Source organism: Rhodamnia argentea, chromosome 6 (genome assembly GCF_020921035.1).
Source record: "Rhodamnia argentea isolate NSW1041297 chromosome 6, ASM2092103v1, whole genome shotgun sequence".
Lineage (NCBI taxonomy): Eukaryota > Viridiplantae > Streptophyta > Magnoliopsida > Myrtales > Myrtaceae > Rhodamnia > Rhodamnia argentea.
Window position 1 is genome coordinate 20,962,085 of NC_063155.1, and position 22,480 is coordinate 20,984,564.

The 22,480-nt window shown below is 44.1% G+C and overlaps 3 protein-coding genes across 4 annotated transcripts; 2 read left to right on the forward strand and 1 right to left on the reverse strand.

Moving 5' to 3' along the window:
• The first annotated feature begins 1,887 nt into the window (after nt 1-1,887).
• On the forward strand, nt 1,888-21,283 carry LOC115734267 (cell wall / vacuolar inhibitor of fructosidase 1-like). Of its 2 annotated transcripts, XM_048281586.1 has the most exons (3): nt 1,888-2,351; nt 7,402-7,506; nt 21,227-21,283. In XM_048281586.1, the coding sequence occupies exons 1-3, from the start codon at nt 1,929-1,931 to the stop codon at nt 21,245-21,247; spliced, it is 549 nt and encodes a 182-aa protein (XP_048137543.1). In that variant the 5' UTR covers nt 1,888-1,928; the 3' UTR covers nt 21,248-21,283. The 2 variants fall into 2 exon arrangements, with proteins under 2 accessions (XP_048137543.1, XP_030520831.2); XM_030664971.2 differs by lacking the exons at nt 1,888-2,351; nt 21,227-21,283 and adding an exon at nt 7,611-7,680 and having other exon boundaries at nt 6,755-7,572.
• Nucleotides 9,600-16,197, reverse strand: LOC125315680 (ABC transporter B family member 11-like). Its single transcript, XM_048281581.1, has 14 exons — nt 15,692-16,197; nt 14,845-15,214; nt 14,561-14,615; nt 14,291-14,466; nt 13,978-14,199; nt 13,638-13,876; nt 12,826-13,351; nt 12,465-12,738; nt 11,440-12,332; nt 11,029-11,295; nt 10,679-10,942; nt 10,277-10,570; nt 9,836-10,188; nt 9,600-9,759 (listed from the first exon to the last, which is right to left on the reverse strand). The coding sequence occupies exons 2-14, from the start codon at nt 15,160-15,162 to the stop codon at nt 9,732-9,734; spliced, it is 3,909 nt and encodes a 1,302-aa protein (XP_048137538.1). The 5' UTR covers nt 15,163-15,214; nt 15,692-16,197; the 3' UTR covers nt 9,600-9,731.
• On the forward strand, nt 20,612-21,333 carry LOC115734266 (cell wall / vacuolar inhibitor of fructosidase 1-like). Its single transcript, XM_030664970.2, has one exon. It carries the CDS (start codon nt 20,696-20,698, stop codon nt 21,245-21,247), a length of 552 nt encoding a protein of 183 aa, XP_030520830.1. The 5' UTR covers nt 20,612-20,695; the 3' UTR covers nt 21,248-21,333.
• The last annotated feature ends 1,147 nt before the right edge of the window (nt 21,334-22,480 follow it).

Here is a 22,480-nt window from a genome sequence, read left to right on the forward strand (position 1 = left end):
TAGACGAAACGTCCAAGCGTACTTCGAACTACCGTCTCTTGCTGGAAGTCCCCTCCGATCGAACCCGCAAAGCACATCGGCGGATCTCAAGAGACTCCTCGTTATAATGCTTAACGTGACAACGGCGAATGCGACCGATACCCCGAGCCATATAAAGACGCTCGTGAAGCGGACAACGGACCCTGCAGGAGCGAAACTGCTGCAGCATTGTGCTGAGCTGTACTTTCCGGCGGCGAGGTTGACTCTCCCGCTCGCGGTCAACGCTCTGATCCAAGGCCGATACAGGTTTGTCGACTACAGGCTCCCCATGGCCGCGATGCAGCTGCCGACCGACGTGCCGGGGGTGATTCGTCGGGCCGCGGTCAAGTTGCCGTTGACTGATGATGGGAACGATCTTGTGCGCGAACATGCGCGGCTTCCGTCGGCGTCGTGAACCAACTGATGGGGGCTAATGTAAGAGGATTATTCGAGTTATTACGTCATGATAAGTCACCATGTAGATCGTGAATTGGCCCCGTGAAAGTTCGCCTTTTTGTCGCTTCCCCTGATCGGGGGATCGCCATTGATGTAAAAAGACAGCTTCTTGAAGCTTCCGTCGGGTCACCCACTACACCCATTTTGCCGGTTTGACCTTCACTTCTTATGGATTTAATAACTCGAACTCACCATTTTTCAAAATACTTAACATGAATAGCTAATAAAATAAGAAAACCGACTAACAAAATAAGCTTCTCCGTTGGCATCTATCTATCAAGTGTTAAGATACATATGTGAGTCGTGTTGAATTAGTATAGCGTTGAGTAGTTAATATATTCAAGTCGACTTATAACTTATTGATTTAAACTTTTGAGTGATTGTGGGTCTAACTAGATATGTTAACGGGCTCGAAATTGAGCTTTTTTTTTTACGATTTCCCCGAACAAAGATATCGGACTTCTGATGCGCACTCGCAACAAATGGTAGCAAAACCGATGGTTAATTGGTAAACCGTGCACGTGTGAGTTTTAATACATCCGATTGAATCCAATTTGATATGTTGATGAATTTGGATTTGAGCTCCCTCTTGACAATCTCTCTGAGCGAAGATATCGAACTTCTATTGGGTACTTCCAACATCGAATGAGACTCTACTTTCTCAATGTGGCTTGAGTATAGAACCCAAGTCTTATCAACTAGCCTAATACCCCTCCTCAATGTCGTGGGACAAGAGTTATATGCTGAGCCTTGCCCTGCGCACGTCTAGGCTAGAGGCATAGCCCATGCCATCCGTCCTCCTATGCCCACCGCATCTCTCCTCCTGTGCCCATGGCCAAAGGTCTGGATCGTCACAAGAGGAATTTAGGGGCATAGCCAAGGGAGATAATTAGGAGAAAGAAAAGCTCAAATCACCGTACTCTCACGATTATGGACAGTAGCACGATGAATAAGGAGATCTTGCCCAAATGAAAAATCCGCCTAAATTAAGTGTTTTGAGAACAATCAACTTCTTAACGAATAGGCATAGAAAGCAAGATCAAGCCTCCCTCTCTTGTAACGGCTTTGATAAGCCTTGAGGAGAGTCGTTAACGGGAACATATTCAATAGATTTCGATCTATTAACGAGACAATGAACAGAGATAATCACAAAACAAAAAAAAATTAAGAAAGAAGGGAAAAAAAAGACCATGCATCTGTCCAAATTCCAATGCATTCTCCTTGAAGGAAGTAGCAGGAGAGCGAGACACGTGGACGCCTAGAGCTGGAAAAGAACAAAGCAAGGAACGGCCCGTGAATCCCAAGTTCCCAACACATTTTCTCCCCCCATGAGTGCTGCCAGTCCTTTCATTCCACAGACTAAACTCCAAATCCCGACCACCATATTTCAACCAGGAACACCGCCCACCACTTCGTACCCCCAATTCTCTCTCGCATGTCTGCCGTCCCAAAACATGAAAGCCCTCGTCTGCTTTCTCCTCCTCCTCCTCCTCCTCGCCACCTTGCCGTCGCCGACGAGATCCTTCGAGTTCCCGGCCCGGGAGATGGCCGACCTCATCGACCAGACATGCAGGCTCACACCCTTCTACGACCTGTGCATCTCCTCCCTCAGGTCCGACCCCGAGAGCGGCGCGGCCGACGTCCGGGGTCTCGCCCGCATAATGGCGGGCTCCGTCCTGGCAACCGCTAGCCGCACGCTGGACCGGATCCAGGAGCTGCTGGGCCAGGCCCCCGACCCGGAGACGGAGCGTCCTCTGGCTTACTGCGCGGAGCTGTACATCCCGGTGGTGAAGTACACCTTGCCGCAGGCGATTGAAGCGCTGGGCAAGGGCCAGCTCGGGTTCGCGGTGTATGGGTTGTCGGACGCGGGCAAGGAGGCGCAGGCGTGCGAGAAGAATTTCTCGGGTCTGAGCTGGTCGCCGGTGACGGATGTGAACGAGCAGGTGCGGGATTTGGTGGACGTGGCATTGGCGATTATCAAGATTTTGCAGAGGAGTTTCTAACTCTCTTCTGCGATTGACACGGTGAAAACATAGGAACCTACGCATTTTCCGGACATGTGTTTTAAGTGCCCTTGGTTACTCTTATAGTTTATAATCGTCTTGTTAAAATGTTTAAAAATAAAATAATATATTCATCTAATAACTTAAAATTTTAAAATAGTTGGCAGTGATCTTACAAAATCTTACAAATTTATCTTTCAATTGAGCTCGCCTAGCCCGATTGGTAGTATTTATCTAATAACTTAATGCGCGAGACCACAAACCATTGTAGATGAAAATCATGACGAAACCTAGAGCGATGAATATTCTCAATAAGAAGTTTGCACTCCAAGCTTTCTATCACATATTCTCACCGGCCCAACAGAGATGCCATATCCAGTCGAAAGGGTTCGATTTAGAAAGTTAAGCTAGTTCAAAAATTTGGTGAGATAATTTTTTTTTGGTCAGATGATTAGATAAATTAAAAGTGGGTTAATATAACAAAAAATCCAAAATTTGTACATTTGGTGATAAATTTATCCCAAGTTAATTTTTGGGTCGCTAAAAATCTCAAAATGATATATTTGTGACAAACTTATTCAAAATTAATTTTTTAGATCATCAAAAATCTCAAACCGGTATCATCGTGACACATTTACCCTTTGTTAGCTTTCGTCAAAGTTTATCATGAAATTGATATGTTAGATAGCACATGTCAATGACTCGATAGACATGACAAGTCCGCGTGAAAATTCATATCGATTTTGGTTAAATTTATCAACGGTTTACAAATTTGGGGTTTTCGATGACCAAAGATTAATTTGGCGTAAATCGTGAAAGACACAGCCGTTGATCCCATTAGTTCCTTTAAGATGCTGCATTTGGTCCCATAAGTTTTCTACTGGTAAATGATTCCTCGCTTTAGGTAAAGATAGTCGAGTTAAATGGACAGTTTTTAGATCGGGAAAAACGTTTTTGGTCGGGGAAATACGACGTCAAAAGATTCGAGAAAATATCCCATTAGTTCCTTTTAGGGTCTGTATGGTAACGTTCCTGTTCCTGGGAACATATTTAGAACAGAAACATTTTTTTGTGTTTCTGTTCCTGGCTACGATTTTCAAGAACAGAAACGCGTTTGGCAAGTAAAAAAAAAAAATACTTTTTTAACCAAAAGGAAGGATTTGAAACCGGCAACCGGCAAGGGCGGAGGCCGGCGATCGGTGGGGGCGGCGGCGGCCGGCAACTGGCGGCGGCGGGCGGCCGCGTCAACTCCTCGCGGACGATGGTGGGCTGTGGTGGCTTGCACAAGTTCGTCCTCGAGTTGTTTCCAAAAAGTGTTCCGAAGAACAAGAAACAAGTTTTTTTTGTTCCTTAATTTTGCTTCAAAAGTGTTCTTTTTTTCAAAAATGTTCTCCGGAACACTTTTGGAACATTTTTTTATCATACGCGTTTCTGTTCCGAAAGTGTTCCGGGAACACTTTCGGAAAAGAAACACTTTCCAGGGAGTGTTACCATACAGACCCTTAATGTCCGATCTCGTCAAGCTTCGCCAATGACGTGTCGACGATCTACGCTTCAATCACAGCCCATCCAGGCAGTCTGCCCATTTGGGCCCATTCCTCAAGAACTAAAGCCCATTTTCAAATCCTGGAAAAACAATATTTGAAATAGCACACAGCTGATGTATGCACCCTTTGCTCCCTCTCATATTGATGTGCGCTGGTTTCGAGAAATTCGAAAAAAGAACCAATCGATCTCGAGTAGCAACGGTATCACAGGGCTCGTCGCACGTTTATTAAGGAGTAAAGCCAGAAGATTCACTGCCACGACCTTCCCGAAATTCCGGCGAGGGAAAGGGAAAAGGTTTAGAGGTAATGGGCTAGGGCGGGACAACAGCCATTGATCAGGCGTGGGCTCTTCTAAACGCTTACCTCGTGCGATACTGGATTTATTTTAAGTTTCGACTAATTCCCGAGGATTTTACGTGGAACATGAGCTGTCACTAGCCTTTTGGAGTCGGCTAGAAACCAAACGGGACACAAGAGGTCTATTCGTTTTTCCATGCAACTAGAAACTTTATAAGTTCGGGAACTTGATTACGCTAATCATGTAATTAGCGCCCTTTCAATACTTATAACTTGATTTGATTATTCAGGTTAGCCACTTCTTTATCATATCTCTCTCTCTCTCTCAAGTTCCTTAAGTTCATCATCATTGATTGGATCTTGTCTTCAAATTCCTTTAGTTCATCATCGGTGATTGGATCTTGTCTTCAAAGTCGGCTAGGCACACGGTGGACTCAAGCTACGCCTTGCTGATCTTGTGCCCCTTCGCGACGGAGTAAACGACGGTCAAGAAAGTCTCGATCACGGCAGGTCGAGGCCGCGAAAAGCGGCGAGATGGAGAAGCGAGCAAACAGCGCGGCCAATGGAGCCTTGGGGGTCCGAGGCATGGCGGAGGACATAAGTGAAGAACGCAGCGAGAAAGAAAATGAGAAACACGCAAAGACAGAGAGGAGAGAGATAGAGAAGACAAGAGACAAAAAGAACAGAGAAATAAATAAACACAAAATGTGGCCACGTTTGAATTTAATAATCTATTAATATGAATGATATGCTAAAAGGTGAGACTCATAAGGGATATTGTTGTCAAAACATTAATTCAAGAAGTGTAGTAACTAAAAGGGAGTGGAAAAAGCGCGACCCTTACGAAATCATACTTACTAGTTAGTATAGCAAATTACCATAAATTCTGAATCGAATCGAATCTTGCTTAGTTTAGTCTTCTTCATTGACACTTCACGTGTCTCTTGACTGGCATTCGAGCACTCATTCGAACGTTGCATGGCTTTCAAAGCGAGCAGCCGCGACCAATGCATCAGGCAATCACGAGCGCAAAGATCCGGAGCGTTTAAATTCTTCTCCGAGCAATGTATAGATCCTTCGGACAGTGTCTTCACCTCCTCTTCCCTCCCCTCGCGATCCTGCCGCCCCTAGCAGCAGCGGCCGAGATGCTGAGCCGTATAACGGAGCTCTTGAGGCAGGCGGAACCTAGAGAAGCGCAACCGCCGGAGTATCGCACTGCGCTGTACACTTCGATGGTGAGGCCGACTCTCTCTCGCTCACAGCCAAGGCCCAATGCAGAAAAGTCAGACAGCAGCCTCTTTACGGCCGAGGCTCCGCTGTGGACGTGCGAGAGGAAACTTCCGGGCACGTCCCCGAGCAATCAAAGTGTCTATAGGCGTCGTTGCCAAATACTAAGTTCACGTGCATCGAATAAAACTTCACTCGTAAGAAGGCGAGCATGGCTTTCCAACCTAATATGGAACCGAGACTCTTATCCCATGCAAAATGCATGTGGGTATTGCACGAAAGAAGTGGAAGTTGAGAAGAATTTTAGAGGCATAGCCGAGAAAGATACAGAGAAATAGAGAGGAAATTAAGAGAAAGAAAAGCTCAAATCCTAACGTATTCTCTCGATCATGGAAAGGAGCACGATGAATTAGGCGGTCTTGCCAAATGCAAGACCCCGTCTAAATTAGATGGTTTGACGATGAATTAACTTCTTATCGAACATGTATAGAAGTTTAGGGATGAACGGTTTCATGGCCACTTCAATCTGGAGCCTACTCGTCCGAACCGATTCTCTAATTTTTGGAACGTGAAACTTATACCGGAACCTAGAACCTATCCTATCACTAGTTTCAAAGTTTACTCGGGTTTCACCTGTATTCTTAATTGAACAGTTGCGGTGATTCACTACCTCTAATTACCACAATTTGTTATTACAATCTACTAACCATAACTCATATTTAGCCACATGAAGAATATGAAGCATTAACAAAATAAAAGTCTCAGTCATGAATATCGCTAAAAATGGAAGCTCGAACTAGTGATTTCGGATTACACACTCATCATTGGACGTCATGAATACCGCAAGATCGCGCGTAAACATAGAACAAGAAAAACACAAAGATTTGTTCCAAGTTTTAGGTGAAATAAAAACCTACATTCTATCTGTTGGAATCCGTTCTCTAATTTTTGAAACTTGAAACCTACCCCGTATACCGTGAAACTTAAAACCGAACCCACCGATACGGTTCTTCGATTCTCGATTTTACCCCGAAATCACGTTGACCTCTATTAAAGGTAGGATCGCCTCCTTCTCTCATAACAGCTTCGATACGCCTTTAGCATGCTCGTTAACGAGAAAATACTCGATAGATTTTGATTTATAAATACAATGATGGACAGAATCGATGGCAGTGCGCCAGCACGTGCGTCTATCCAATACATTCTCCTTGAGAGAAGCAGCAGGAGAGCAAGACACGTGGACCCCTAGAGGTGGGAAACAAACAAAACCAAGGAAAGAGGGAACGACCCGTGAATCCAAACACCCCAATGAGTGGCGATCCTTCCAATTCCACACCCTAAACTCCAAAACTCCGACCGCCATATTTCAACCAGGAACACCAGCCACTACTTCGTACCTCGAACTCTCGCACGTCTGCTGCCCCCTTAACATGAAAGCTCTCGTCCCCTCTCTCCTCCTCCTTGCCGTCTTTGCCGCCTCGCCGCCGCTGGCGCGATCCTTCGAGTTCCCAGCCCAGGAGATCTCCGACCCCATTGACCAGACATGCAGGCTCACGCCCTTCTACGACCTGTGCCTCTCCTCCCTCAGGTCTGACCCCGAGAGCGGCACGGCCGACGTCCGGGGGCTCGCCTGCATAATGGCGGGCTCCGTCCTGGCGAGCGCTAGCCGCACGCTGGACCAGATCCAGGAGCTGCTGGGCCGGGCGCCAGACCCGGAGTCGGAGCAGCCACTGGCTTACTGCGCGGAGCTGTACATCCCGGTGGTGAAGTACACCTTGCCGCAGGCGATCGACGCGCTGGACAAAGGCCAGCTCGGGTTTGCAGAGTACGGGCTGTCGGAATCTGGCAAGGAGGCGGAGGAGTGCGAGAAGAATCTGTCGGGTCAGGGCGGGTCGCCGGTGACGGAGGGGAATGAGCTTGTGCGGAATCTGGTGGATGTGGCGGTGGCGATAATCGAGGTTTCGCAGAAGGCCTTCTAACTCCCTTCTATAATTGATACGATGGAAATTACACACATGTATGTCAAATAGTATTCTTCTCATTTAGTTTACATTCATCTATCTCCCACTTGTCGAAGCAAGTCATTGAAATTACATAAGCTTCTTAATTAAATTCCTCCGACTTCAATATCGACTAAATAGTAGTTGACGTCACAATTCCAATTTATGACGGAGGCGAACTTTTTTTGCTATAGTGGACTACGAGGCGACGCGCAAGACAAGACGACACGAAACAAGGAAGATGAAAATCACGACCAAACCAAGAGCAATTGAAAATTCTCAGTACGAACTCCTACGTCGGACTCTTGCCGGCCCAACACGGACGTCGGATCCGATTAAGTTGATCTAGGGGTGTGCATGGTCCGGCCCGGTCCAGATCCGGCATGGAACCGGGGACCGGACCGTAGTCCCGGCATGGAACCGGGGACCGGACCGTAGTCCCGGTCCCCATATTTTCGGGACCAAGGACCGGACCGGGACCGGCGGTCCTGGTCCGAGCCGGTCCCGGTCCGGTCTCGGTCCCGCCCGAAGAGAACCGCTAACTATTGAAAATCTAGTCAACTTAATAAATTATGCCGTAGTAAAAACATAGCGACTCGCTATGACACATATGATCGACGAACTTGACCAAAATGTTCGAATTCAATACAAAATCTAGCCATTACATGATAAAAACATCACCAACCACACTAAAAAAAGCCTGCAGAGAGAAAAGATGACCAAAAACAAGATGGAAAATAAGACTAAAAAGAGAGTCTTGAGGAGGAGAGTGCGACCGTGCAAGGTTGGGAAAAAAATGGGTAGTTGACTTTTATTATTCTGTTTTGTTTTCAATTTCTTTTTTTTGCAATTGTATATATTTATATATAAATAATTATATATTATTGGCGGTCCGGTCCGGGCCGGGCCGGGCCGGTCCGGTCCCAATACAAGAAACTCGAGGATCGGACCGCCTAGTCACCGGTCCCATTTATTGGGACCGGGGACCGGACCATCCACCTCAAGGACTGGACCAACCCGGCCGGTCCGGGCCGGTCCCGGGCCGATCCGGTCCGGTTTGCACACCCCTAAGTTGATCTGCATTCGCAAATGTTTGATCGAAAATGTAACGAAAGTTCAATAATTTGATCAGACAAATTAAATTTCCAATGGCAAAAACTAGTCGTCCTTTTTTTTTCTTTTTTCGATTTCTAATGTCGTGGGCGAACTCGAGCAAGGTTTTATATATCGATATATGGCCCGATCCATGCACTTATTAGGTCTATTATATCGAACATATAAATGATGATTAGTTAGGTCGTCGTCGGCGAATATTTTCCCACGAAGTGACGAAAACTCTAGACCATAAATAAGGAAACACAAAGACTCGACCACCTCATGGCTTTCTTTGCTTCAATTTTTTTTTCCCAACCACCGAAACGAAATGACACGTGTCGAAATACCATGACACTAACGTGAACGTGTTCTTAATTTTTTTCGTAAAGTTTCGATATTTAAGAGCTATCAAGTCCCGAATGCAAGCGTACTCTAGTCCTAGACCTCTCGATATCCGTGCGATTAAGTCCAAACTTCACTAGCAACCGCGTCACGATTTCGGCAATTTCCCGTTGAGCGACCTGGGCGGAAGAGCCGCTCTAAGGTGATTTCGAGCTATTCAGAAGCTGCACGAGCGATCCGCCGTTCACTGCTCCGCTAGGAATGCTCCATGTGAGCAAAGCTCAACTTCAGCAATATCAGTTTGGAATTCCGGCGCACGTGCCGGGAAAAGTTCTCTCGTCGGCATGTTTTCCGATGACGGCAACCCGACCACTCTTAGTTTGGTAAAGAATGTGGAGTCCTTGATGAAAGATAAACACTCAATGAACCTTGTCGAGTAGTGTCAGTAAGGGATTATAAATAGAAGGATCGAGAGCGTAGTGAGAAGTTTCGACGTTGGCGGCAACCTCGCCCCGGATAACACCTGTTAACTTTGTTCCAGGGATGGTGGAAGGAACAGCAAGCTCGATTTCTGTACCTAATGGAAGGTTCTCAACTTCTCCTGGAACTCTGGCGATTAGGATTGGCCCCATTTCCGTGATTCCTGACGGCAGGTTTGATCTGCGGTTTGTTCTTCCGTGCCGCATAGCATGGACAGCATGCATTTGCAGAGAGTTACGATGAGTTTTTCGGCATAGAGAAGTGCATCAAAGAGCGAGAACTTTCTCATGTAGTCTTAAACATTCAGTCTGCTGTTGATAAGCTGGGAAAAATCAGTGAAAAAGTAGGAGAACAAATACGATCTGCTCACTTCGACGAAGTACTCGAATGCAGCGCCACCAGGGAAGCGTACATGCCATCCTTTATCTTGATCAGATCTTCGTGCTTCCCCTTTTCTGCGATGACTCCGTTTTTCACCACGGCGATCATGTCGGCTCCCTTGATCGTGGACAAGCGGTGGGCTACGACAATGGTGGTTCTGTTCACCACGACTAGGTCCAAAGCGTCCTGGACTACTCGTTCCGATTCGGCGTCGAGGGCACTCGTCGCCTCATCAAGGAGCAACACTTTCGGCGCCTTCACTATGGCTCTTGCAATTGCCACCCTTTGCTTCTGTCCACCAGAAAGCTGTATCCCTCGCTCGCCTACGATCGTGTCGTAACCCTGTACGAATTCCGAAACTTCGAGCTCATTGAGAATGGAAGATGGCAAGTTATTACAAAAGTGGAACATAAAGATTGTGGTATCGGACCTGCTGTAAGCTGCTAATAAACCCATTTGCATTGGCTAATTCAGCAGCAGCTATGATTTCGGCCTCCGTCGCGATCCCTTCCTTCCCGTATGCAATGTTGGCGCGAATAGTGTCGTTAAACAACACGGGCTCCTGGCTTACCAGGCCCATCTGATGCCTAAACCATTTCAGCTGCAGTTTCCGGATTTCAATGCGGTCGAGCATAATGTTACCCGCATCAGGGTCATAAAATCTCTGCAACAACGAGATAACTGTCGATTTTCCGCTCCCGCTTTCTCCAACAAGCGCAACTGTCTGATGATAAAAATTGGTCAGTCTGTGCTGTTGGTTGTTTCCGGTTCCAGAATTTACTAGATGCAAACTTTCTTTCTATTTACAGGGAATCATTTCATAGGATGGTACCTTGCTGGAAGGAATTGCCAAGCAAAGATCTTGGAATATTTGGACATTGGTCCTGGTGGGATAACTAAAACTGACATGGTCAAACTCGATATCTCCTTTGAGATTTTCTATCATTATACCCGAGTCGTCGCCAGGATCTATATTGGATTTCCTGTCGAGGATCTTGAATATGGAAGCAGCCGAGCTCTTTGCCTTGGTGGCATCTGTGAAAGTAGAACTCGACTGGGCTATTCCGACTGATGCCAAGCCAAGAGCAAAGAAAACCTGCAGGTAAAGAATCAAAGTAAATGCAAATCAAGCGAGTGTCACAGAGGATTGAGTGACGTTCTGTTTTACAGGCAGAAACTTACGCGAAAAACTTCGGAGAACGTCATCTTGCCTTGCTCGACTAGCCTGGCTCCGGCGTAGAAGCCGCACGAATAGAGTGCATAAAGGAAAAACAAGGCCGACCCGAATCCTATCCCACTTATTAGTCCCTGCCTTATTCCTTTCTTCGTCGGGCCTTCACATTTTCGCCGGTACAAATCCATCACCCTTTCTTCAGCACAGAAAGAAGCAACTGTTCTGATACTTCCCACTGCATCATTGGCAACTTGACTCGCTTCCTCGTACATTTTCTGAGAGCAATCATAGAAAAGTCACTGATCAATTAACAAGTTGAAAACCATTGGTCACAGATAATGACCTTGCGCCGCATGAGCTGCTCAATCAGTTACAATCTATTCATTCATGCCATAAGGAGTATGCAATTCAGAAATCACCTTGGCGTCTGCGCTAAACCCTGCCATGAATTTCATTTGAACGTAACCATTGATTCCAAAGAAAGGAAACAAGGAGAGAATTATCAAAGCCAACTGCCAATTTGTTGCAAAAGCAATAGCGAAACCAGCAATGGCCGTCGCGATATTCTGAACAATCAGACCGAGCGCACCCCCCACAAGAATTTTTAAAGCGGCCGCATCAGTAGAGAGCCTAGCACCTACGGCACCGCTTGAATGCTCTACTTCATCGAACCAACTTATTTCCATGCGAACCACTTTCTCAAAGCACATAGTCCGGACTCGTGCGATCAACTTACACCCGGCCACAGTGAAAAAGTAGGATCTCATCAGATAGACCAAAAGGGACGCCGAACCAAGAGCAAGGAATATCAAAGCCCAAAACTTTGTTCCTTTGCGGAGCTCGTGGGGTGGCTCGGAGAAAGCTTTGATTACACCAGAGATGAGAATGCTAAAAATGGGAAAAATTGCTCCGTTTGCAGCAGCTGCTAAAGTTCCTAGCACTAAAACTGGGATTTCTGGCTTATTTAGATAAGCCACTCGTCGGAGAGAAACATCCCGAGGGCTTTTCGTTGTTGCCGAGCACGAATTATTGGCTGGTTTGTCTGATTCCATTTCCAGGATGCCAACCCCGGCGGCAGGCAAACCAAATGCAACTGAAGACGAGCGGTGACTGGTACTTCCAGTCGAGGATCCGTGACTATTTGAACGCTGGAAGGACATCCTTCGACTTGAATTCCTCCAGGAATCAACAGCGATTTCCTGCTCACCCAAATTGATCGTCTCCTTTTGTTCTGACACAAATGCCATTTCTTGCAATCGTATAAGCTGGCTGTATGCTCCATTGCCATCGTTGACCAGCTCAGAATGTGAACCTGACGAATTAAAATGCAACAGAGAAATAGTCAATGATTTTTTCATGATTGGGATTTGAACAGCTGACTCGGCAAACCTTGGAAGACTTGCCTTCCATAATAAAACTTCCCTTGGATTAAGATTAACCTCACCTCTCTCAACGATTTTTCCACGGTGTATCACTGCAATTGTATTTGCGTTTCTTATTGTGCTAAGTCGGTGGGCTACAATGACAGTGGTCCGATCGGCCATGATCCTATCAAGTGCCTCCTGCACAGTCCTCTCAGATTCTGCATCCAGGGCACTTGTAGCTTCGTCTAGAAGCAAAATTCTCGGGTCCTTTAGAATCGCTCTAGCTATTGCAACTCTTTGCTTTTGTCCTCCAGACAACTGAGTTCCGTGCTCGCCAACCATCGTGTCCATTCCCTACAGAACAAAAAGCGTATGTATACAGACAGATAGAAGGACAAACAGCATGTCGACAGGAATGACAATTAGACAAGCAAAAGTAACCTGAGGTAGTTTGTCAATGAATTCAGTGGCATTTGCGAGCTCAGCAGCTGCTCTGATTTCTTCAGCAGCCGCGCCTTCCTTCCCATACGCAATATTTTCCCCAATGCTAGAAGTAAATAACACCGGCTCTTGACTGACAAGCCCGATCTTTTGTCTAATCCATCTGAGCTGAAGCTCTTTGAGATTGATGCCATCGATAAGAACTTCTCCGGCGTCCGGATCATAAAACCTCTCAATCAAGCTGATAACAGTTGATTTCCCACTTCCACTCTCTCCAACCAAAGCAGTAATCGTACCACTAGGTATGGAAAGAGAGAATCCACTAAATATTTGTTCATCTGGCCTAGAAGGGTAACTGAAATACACATCCGTCAGTTCGATATCGCCACGAATGCCCTCTAGTGTTCGTCCCGAAGGATTGTAAGCATCTATCCGTGGCTTCCTGTTGATAGCCTCGAACAGCTTGAGTGCCGCAGCTTGTCCCGCAGCAAATGCACTCATGCATGGAGATGCCTGTCCTAGAGCCCTGAAAAAACTCAAAGGGTCAGTGTAAATGCAACAGTACAAATCCCATCCAGTATATTCTGCATACCAGACCATTCTTTATTAGAGGAAAAGAACGGCGCGGCGATGGGCTTGAGGACCGGAAGAATTATGTACACTTGAAAGCTCATAAAAAATGTAATGCAATTGCGAACTTGAGGACTGAAGCAAGACAATAAAAATTCGCTGTGCATGCATTATGAAAAAGCATTACCCTTTCTTATATAAGTTAATTAGGTAAGGTGAGATGTTAGGAGAACCGGTCTTACATTGATCCAGTCAATACGCTGACAACAACATTAACAATGTCCCCCCCTGTGTACCCATTCTCCAGGATCATCTTCCCACCGAACCAAATCGCCAACCCATAAGTGCGAAACACGATGAACGTAAGTGTACCAGATACCATCCCTAAAACCAAGCCCTCGTGCACCCCAGATTCATAGGCTTTAGTCATAGATTCTTTGTACATAGCAATAGCTTGCTTCTCTCCCGTAAACGACGCGACCTGGAAGGGAATTGCTCTTAAACTTTAAATCATCGTAGTTTTGATTTGAATATTCGAATTAAAGAACTAAGGACAAAGGTTTCTGTTTTAGATAAATGTACAGTTCTTATCGATCCGACTGTTTGCTCTACAACAGCTGCTGCTTGTGAATATGAGGTTTGTCCACGAGAAGCCAGCTTTCCAACAGTTCTGCTTAAAGCGGCACCGGAAAATATGAGGAGAGGCATTGAAGATAACATGACTAGCGTGAGAAGCCACCCTTTGATGAAGGCGATAACAAAGCTTCCGAAGAATATGGCAATTTGCTGTATGAACTTTCCCACCTGAAAACCACACAATTAGAAGGAAAAAGTTGCAAGAAAAACGACAAAAGATCATGATTGAAGCTTTTTGTATACGCATTGGGCATTATACCTTCTCCCCCATGGCGTCTTGGATAAGAACAGTGTCGCCCGACATCCTTCCAATGATTTCGCCTGTATTTGTTTCCTTGTCAAAGAAGCCAATTTCCTGCCTCAACAATGCCTTCAAGTATAAGCCTCTTATCCTTGCAGCTTGTCTCTCTCCAGTGACCATCCAACAAGCGACCTCTGGTGTCATAGTTAAAGGAAATGTTGAACAGTTTCGAGAACAAACATGAAACAACTAACTTTGTATGTCCGTGAGCAGACTAGCAGAACTTACGTGCAAAAGCCACAACACCGGATCCAACAGCCAAGTATACAAACTTCAGACAAACCTGAAAAAGTTTTCGTGAAAGGGCTTCGTCAAAGCTACCCTTTCCTATAAAATTTGTCGCAGATCATACATATTAATGAGAATGCAGAACACGATGCATTGATTGCTAAAAAAATGACAATGAACATACAAAGCAAAGAATATAGACCATTTTATGACCAAATCCAGAATTCTAAGGAAGTACTTTTATGTAAATACTATCACCGTCCAATGAGAATTGCCGGAATAACCTTGGAAACTGCATTTGCCACTTCTTTGGTATTTCCAGTTTCGCTGAAAGAGTTGACCAGTTGTCCAAATAATAGAGTCATGAGGGGCATGCTGATGCCACTCCCAACCGCAGCAATAGAACCGGCGAGCATCAGAACATAGTCCACTGGATCTGCGAACGAGAAAAGTTTGTAAAAAGGTACGCCAGTTAAGCGATCCTCTTTATCCTTGGAACCACTTGAAGCATGTTTTGCTGTCTCGAGCGCCCGGGATGGACTTGTGTGATCATCTATTAGCCCCATTCGTGAGTGTTCATCTCCGTCTTTCTCGTTAGCCATTGTTGTCTAGGCAGAAAATGAAATCTTCCTCTATAATTTACCAATAAAAAGCCTGAAAAATTGAACTTTAGAGTAAACAACCAATTAATCAGATGTGGAGGGAAATGAAGGAGAACCCAATTCTAAGCAGGTTCATATACGGATATGCAAATCTATGCATCAAGTGATCAGCGCGATGGACGGAATAGCACCAACACGAACTTTTTAGCCACATCGACATGACAAGTCTTTTGTGTTTTCCTTCCTGGGGTCCGTAATATTGGAGAACATTTCCATCAGAAGTATAGCACCAACACGAAATTTTTAGCCTCATCAACATGACAATTCTTTTGTGTTTTCCTTCCTGGGGTCCATAATATTAGAGAACATTTGCATCAGAAGTAACGACATTCGTAAGCGAAAATCAGACGGTTATGTTAAGAAGTAAAATTTGACTGTGATCAATGATATAGCAGAACAAACAGCAAAACAGAAGACCAGGGGACCCATCAAGCAGAAACAAGGAGGAAGCTGATTTCATGACTCTGACCTCATTTTGTCATACAATTTGCAAGCAAGAGAAAGAACGAACTTCAGAGGAGTGGTGTACAGTCAGGACTATTCCAGAGAAGAGAGTGTATACCATTAGCCAAAGCTAGAGTTTCTATGGAGATGCAAGCAAGTTGTGCAAAATGAAAGAAATTGAGGGAAACATTACTACTCGACAAAACTTATTAAAAAGAAGAAGAAGAAAAGATAGGCATTCAGGATCAATGAGCCCCGCTACTTTGACTTTTCCTCTGCCTTTTTCTTTGTGGACTTAAACATACAAGAGAGGATCTTGAAAGTTTCTTTGGAAAAGCTTTTGCATGCAGCCAAGTAGCCGACTAGGGTGGTCTCATGATGGTAACATTCATAGAATCGAAGAGGAACATCCCAAGACCATTTGAATATTCTCGGACCGGAAGTATTTTCTCAAAAAAAAATTGTTTCTTTTAACGCTTTTCCCGAGATTTGCGCAGAAGCGGAAGGGCTTAAATTTTGTCAAAATGTCTTAATCATCTTGGATTTACCAATGTTCGTTTCTTCCCAGAGTCAGAGCAATTGGAGTCTCTTGAGCAAAGGGGAAAAAGAATTACAAAAAAAAAAAGTTTTATCCTATGATTGATGCTCTTGAAAAAATATCCTTAAATATACCAGGTTGTTAATCAGTCACTTCGTAGGATCGCCATAGTGCCGTGTATTCACAGTATTGCGGTTTTATGATTTGGCAATAGCAATTACCCAGGTAGGAGCACCTGTAGGTCGTGTGAAGAAAGCAGTATTCCCTTATTCAAGAGTCCATTACCAAAGGCGCAATTCGAACCAAGTCAGCAATCCAACTTCCCTGACTTCAGATAAACAGATCTTGCAATAGATGTCTTAGAATGTGTTTTCTTTTTACCCTACGGAATGAATTCGTCAATAATATAACCCGATGATGCAGGGGAACTTCTGGAAGTACTCCCTAAGGTCTCCCAATCCCTGTTGGTGTACCAACTCCAGAAAGAGAGCGACAGCTACAGAAAGCCTGACGATCCTCAACTTAGGAATTGGAGGATCAATACAAGCAACTCGAATGCCTTCCTCAGTCCGTAATGAGTTCTGGTCTGTCTTGATCCTGTGCTGCGCTCTGTGGAGCTATCGTTTGGTCCTTGTAACGGTATGAGTGGAGACACTCCATTAGGACCTGAGCACTGACCAAGACTTAGAATGCAATCATGAACCATAAGTAACTTATTCCAGAGCTTAGAACACAGTTGTCTCAGTTCAATCTAGAGCATCTGTGCCTTTGTCCAAAAGTAACTGTCTCGGGTCTTTAGGAACCAACCTAGATGTTAAGACTCCATACTTGCTGGTTTTGTCTCCACAAGAGCCGATTCCCATGCTCACCAACCATTTTGACGAACCCCTGAAGAACAAGGATGATAAAGTAAAGGTTCAGTCAGCTAGGGAAATTACAGTTTTCTTGTACTCAATTTACAGAAACCGCACTCCCAATGGAAAAAAAAAAAAAAACACGAAGAATGACCGTACTCTCACGATTATAGACAGTAGCACGATGAATAAGGAGATCTTGCCCAAATGAAAAATCCGCCTAAATTAAGTATTTTGAGAACAATCAACTTCTTAACGAATAGGCATAGAGAGCAAGATCGAGCCTCCCTCTCTTGTAACGGCTTTGATAAGCCTTGAGGAGAGTCGTTAACGAGGACATATTCAATAGATTTCGATCTATTAACGAGACAATGAACAGAGATAATCACAAAACAAAAAAAAAATTAAGAAAGGGGGGGGAAAAAAAAAAAAAGACCATGCTTCTGTCCAAATTCCAATGCATTCTCCTTGAAGAAGTAGCAGGAGAGCGAGACACGTGGACGCCTAGAGCTGGAAAAGAACAAAGCAAGGAACGACCCGTGAATCCCGAGTTCCCAACACATTTTCTCCCCCCATGAGTGCCAGTCCTTTCATTCCACAGTAGAGGGGGCCATTTGGGCCCGTGGGCCCGGAACCGGCCCGTTGACCGGCCCGGAACCGGCCCGTTGACCGGGCCCACGGTTCCGAACCGCCAAAAAAAAAATAAATAAATAAAAGTGGGCCCGGGGCAGAGAGCCGTTGGGCCTCTGCGCCCGGGCCCCCCGGCTTTGGGCCGTTGCCAACGTGCAACGGCCAATTTGGCCGTTGCTTTACATTTTTTTTAAAAAAAAATAATAAAAAAAAAATGATTCTTGCCTATAAATGCATATGCTTCCCCTTTCATTTTTGTCACAAATTCTCTCGAACAATCTCTCGAATTCTCTCTCGAAATCCTCTCAAATCGCTCAAATTCTCCCAATTCTCTCAATCCCGACTCAATTCTCTCAATCGGATTTCCGATCAATTCTCTCAAAAATGGCAAGTGGAAGCAGAAATGCTGACAAGGGCAAGATGGCTATGGGAGATTCCGAGTATCCCATTCATGAATACGATCCTCGTGAGTATGCAAGTTGGGAAGACGACGACGATAATATCAACTATGTCCCGATTCCGAACGTCGAGCACATCCCAACACAAGAAAGTCTTCATCCTCCCACCGGTGTCGAAGAAACGTCAACGGCAAATGAGCCGGAACGGAAGGGCCGAGATAATACATCGGACTTGTGGCTACACTTCGACAAGGTACGTGATGAAGTCGAAGGTAAGTATAATGTAAAATGTAAATATTGTTCACAAACTTATAAATTCACGAAAGGAGACGGCTACGGAACATTCCGTCGGCATTTGACGAAAAAACATCCAACGCAAGCGGGGATCGACAATACGCAACAACAAATTTCCGGGTACGCCACTTCTAAGCCTCATCCTTTATTTCGTTTCACTTGAAGCACTTTATAAACAAACATTAGGTGAATATGTTGCCCTTGATCATGCTCCGTTTAATACTGGTAAAAATTTTAATATGAAATATTTGATAAAAATCTTGCGTTGGTTCCGCAAGCGCCAACTATTCCAAAAATACTCTTAAACGCAAAATTTTTCATCTTTATAAAAAAGGAAAAAAATCTTTAGGAAAATTTTTTGCGGAATTCAATGGACGTGTGCATATAGGTAGCGATATTTGGAGTGATCCTTGGCAAATTCATTGTTATATGGGTGTCACGTGTCATTGGATAGATGACAATTGGATGATTCAAAAAAGACTTATTGCATTCCGAGTTTTTGATGAAAGCCATTCGGCTCATAATATTTATAGAATAATTAGGCAAGTTTTAGAAGAATATAATTTAATAAATAAAGTATTTTCAATTGGTTTTGATAATGCCGCCGCAAATACCGCTTCTATTCCCGAATTAGAAAATATTTGCAAACCCACTTTTGGCGGACAATTTTTTCACATTAGATGTGCTTGTCATGTTTTAAATTTATGTGTACAAAATGGTTTACGAACTCTTGACACTTCTCTCGCCCCAATAAAAAGTGCAATTAAATTTTTATGGAGTCGTCCCCAATGTATGAAATCATGGGGAAAATTTTGTAAACAAAATGGGAGAAGGCCAAGAAGATTTCCAAAAGATATTCCGACTCGTTGGAATTCTACGTACGAGTTGCTTCGGCAAACTTTTGAATATAAAGATTTATTATGTATGTTTATTTCACAAAATATTCCAGAAATTACTTTACTTCCTCAACATTGGGACGTTTGCAAGAAAATTTTAGATATTTTGAAAATTTTTAATGATGCTACTAAGACTTTATCTGGTATTTATTATCCTACTACGCATTTATTTTTAATAGAGTGTGTTAATATTAGTAGTGTTTTTAGTGAATATGAAAAAGATACCGAATTAGGTCAAACTATTTTAGTAATGCGAGAAAAATGGTTGCATTATTATTTGCAAATTCCTCTTGTCTATTTAGTTGGTATTGTTTTTGATCCACGTATTAAATTAGACTGTTTACAAGATTATTTGATTGTGTATTATCATGATTGTTTACATTTGGAAGATTCAATAGATATTTCAAATATATTAGGACATGTTAAAGAATCTATAGTAGCATTATATGGAGAATTTTGTAGTAGATATGGTTTAAGTGATTCTGGATCTTTACAATCTACCGCCTCACGTAGCGAAGGTGGTAGTTCACTTAGTAGAAGGTATAATATGCTTAAGAGTAGGCAAAAAAAAAAAAAAGGGGCAACGGGTAATATTTCTGAATTAGAAAAATATTTAACCACTCAATTTGAATTTCGTAATGCAGAACATAGTATAGATTTCGAAATCCCGAAGTGGTGGAAGAGTCACCAAATCGAGTATCCAGTTCTCGTCCTCATCGCTCGTCAAATATTAGCAACCCATTCTTCAACGGTTGCGGTTGAACAAGCATTTAGTTCTGGAGGATTAATTTTGGACTCTCGCCGTTCAAGATTAAGCCCGGACTCTGTGGAAGCTCAAGCTTGTGTCGGCGATTGGACGAGGGCGAAATATCGACACCAAGAGTTAGATCGTGAACACGAATTTTTTAGCGATGATGTTGGAGATACCACCGCCACGGGTATCACAACGGGTAGCGACGATTGACGATGAGGTAAGTTGGGGTTCTCAAAGGTAAAAAGAACTACATGGGCTTTGATTCTTCTATCCCCAAGAAGATATGTAGGCCGCTTAATGATAATTCATTAAGTTCAAGCCCATTCCTTTTTTTTTTTTTCCCATATTTTATTACAATGTACAATTTAATTGTATTTTATAATTTATAATTTATTATATTTATTATATTATTTATTATTTTAAAAATTATTATTAAAAATGAATCGGAATGAACCGGAACCGCCATTTTTCACGGCCGGTTCCGGTTCCACCTTTTCGTGGAACCGGAACCGCCGGTTCCTGAACCGGAACCGGCGGTTCCACCGAACCGGCCGTGACTATTCCACAGACTAAACTCCAAATCCCCGACCACCATATTTCAACCAGGAACACCGCCCACCACTTCGTACCTCGAATTCTCTCTCGCATGTCTGCCGTCCCAAAACATGAAAGCCCTCGTCTGCTTTCTCCTCCTCCTCCTCCTCCTCCTCGCCACCTTGCCGTCGCCGACGAGATCCTTCGAGTTCCCGGCCCGGGAGATGGCCGACCTCATCGACCAGACATGCAGGCTCACACCCTTCTACGACCTGTGCATCTCCTCCCTCAGGTCCGACCCCGGGAGCGGCGCGGCCGACGTCCGGGGTCTCGCCCGCATAATGGCGGGCTCCGTCCTGGCGAGCGCTAGCCGCACGCTGGACCGGATCCAGGAGCTGCTGGGCCAGGCCCCCGACCCAGAGACGGAGCGTCCCCTGGCTTACTGCGCGGAGCTGTACATCCCGGTGGTGAAGTACACCTTGCCGCAGGCGATTGAAGCGCTGGGCAAGGGCCAGCTCGGGTTCGCGGTGTATGGGTTGTCGGACGCGGGCAAGGAGGCGCAGGCGTGCGAGAAGAATTTCTCGGGTCTGAGCTGGTCGCCGGTGACGGATGTGAACGAGCAGGTGCGGGATTTGGTGGACGTGGCATTGGCGATTATCAAGATTTTGCAGAGGAGTTTCTAACTCTCTTCTGCGATTGACACGGTGAAAACATAGGAACCTACACATTTTCCGGACATGTGTTTTAAGTGCCCTCGGTTACTCTTATAGTTTATAATCGTCTTGTTAAAATGTTTAAAAATAAAATAATATATATTCATGTAATAACTTAAAATTTTAAAATAATTGACAGTGGTCTTGCAAAATCTTATAAATTTATCTTTCGATTGAGCTCGCTTAGCCCGACTGATAGTATTCATCTAATAACTTAATGCGAGAGACTACAAACCATTGTAGATGAAAATCATGACGAAACCTAAAGCAATGAATATTCTCAATACGAAATTTGCACTCTGAGCTTTCTATCACATATTCTCACCGGGCCAACAAAGATGTCATATCCAGTCAAAAAGGTTCAATTTAGAAAGTTAAGCTAGTTCAAAATTTTGGTTAGATAATTTTTTTTTTTTTCGGTCAGATGATTAGATAAATTAAAAATGAGTTAATATCATGAAAAATCCAAAATTTATTTATCTGATGATAAATTTATCTCAAGTTAATTTTTGGATCGCTAAAAATCCCAAAGTGATATATTTGTGACAAATTTATTCAAAATTAATTTTTTAGACCATCACAAATCTCAAACCGGTACCCTCGTGACATATTTACCTTTCTATAGCTTCCGTAAAATTTTATCATGAAAACGCTATGTTAGATAACTCAATAGACATGACAAGTCCAATTGAAAATCCATATCAGTTTTGAGTAAATTTATCAACGGTTTACAAGTTTGGGGTTTTCGATGACTAAAGATTAATTCGACGTAAATTGTGAAAAACACAACGGTTGATCCCATTAGTTCCTTGTAGATGCTGCATTTGGTACCATAAGTTTTCTACCGGTACATGATTCCTCGCTTTAGGAAACGATAGTCGAGTTAAACGGACAGTGTTTAGATCAGGAAAAAGGTTTTTGGTCGAGGAAATAGGACGTCAAAAGATTCGAGAAAATATCCCAATTAGTTCCTTTTAATGTCCGATCTCGTCAAGCTTGGCCAATGACGTGTCGACGATCTACGCTTCAATCACAGCCCATCCAAGCATTCGGCCCATTTGGGCCCAATCCCCAAGAACTCAAGCCCATTTTCAAATCCCGGGAAAACAATATTCGAAATAGCACACAGCTGATGTATGCACCCTTCGCTCCTACTCGTATCGATGCGTGCTTGGTTTCGAGGAATTCGAAAAAAGAACCGAT

Excerpts from the sequence above, each read along its gene's own strand:
- LOC115734267 (XM_048281586.1), top strand. The coding sequence starts at position 1,929 with ATGAAAGCCCTCGTCTGCTTTCTCCTCCTCCTCCTCCTCCTCGCCACC. Across the intron at positions 2,352-7,401 it reads TGTCGGACGCGGGCAAGGAG|GCGGAGGAGTGCGAGAAGAA; the intron begins GCGCAGGCGTGC and ends TCTGGCAAGGAG. Across the intron at positions 7,507-21,226 it reads TGGCGGTGGCGATAATCGAG|ATTTTGCAGAGGAGTTTCTA; the intron begins GTTTCGCAGAAG and ends GCGATTATCAAG.
- LOC125315680 (XM_048281581.1), bottom strand. The coding sequence starts at position 15,162 with ATGGCTAACGAGAAAGACGGAGATGAACACTCACGAATGGGGCTAATA. Across the intron at positions 14,616-14,844 it reads TGGCAAATGCAGTTTCCAAG|GTTTGTCTGAAGTTTGTATA; the intron begins GTTATTCCGGCA and ends AAACTTTTTCAG. Across the intron at positions 12,739-12,825 it reads TCATTGACAAACTACCTCAG|GGAATGGACACGATGGTTGG; the intron begins GTTACTTTTGCT and ends TTTGTTCTGTAG.
- LOC115734266 (XM_030664970.2), top strand. The coding sequence starts at position 20,696 with ATGAAAGCCCTCGTCTGCTTTCTCCTCCTCCTCCTCCTCCTCCTCGCC.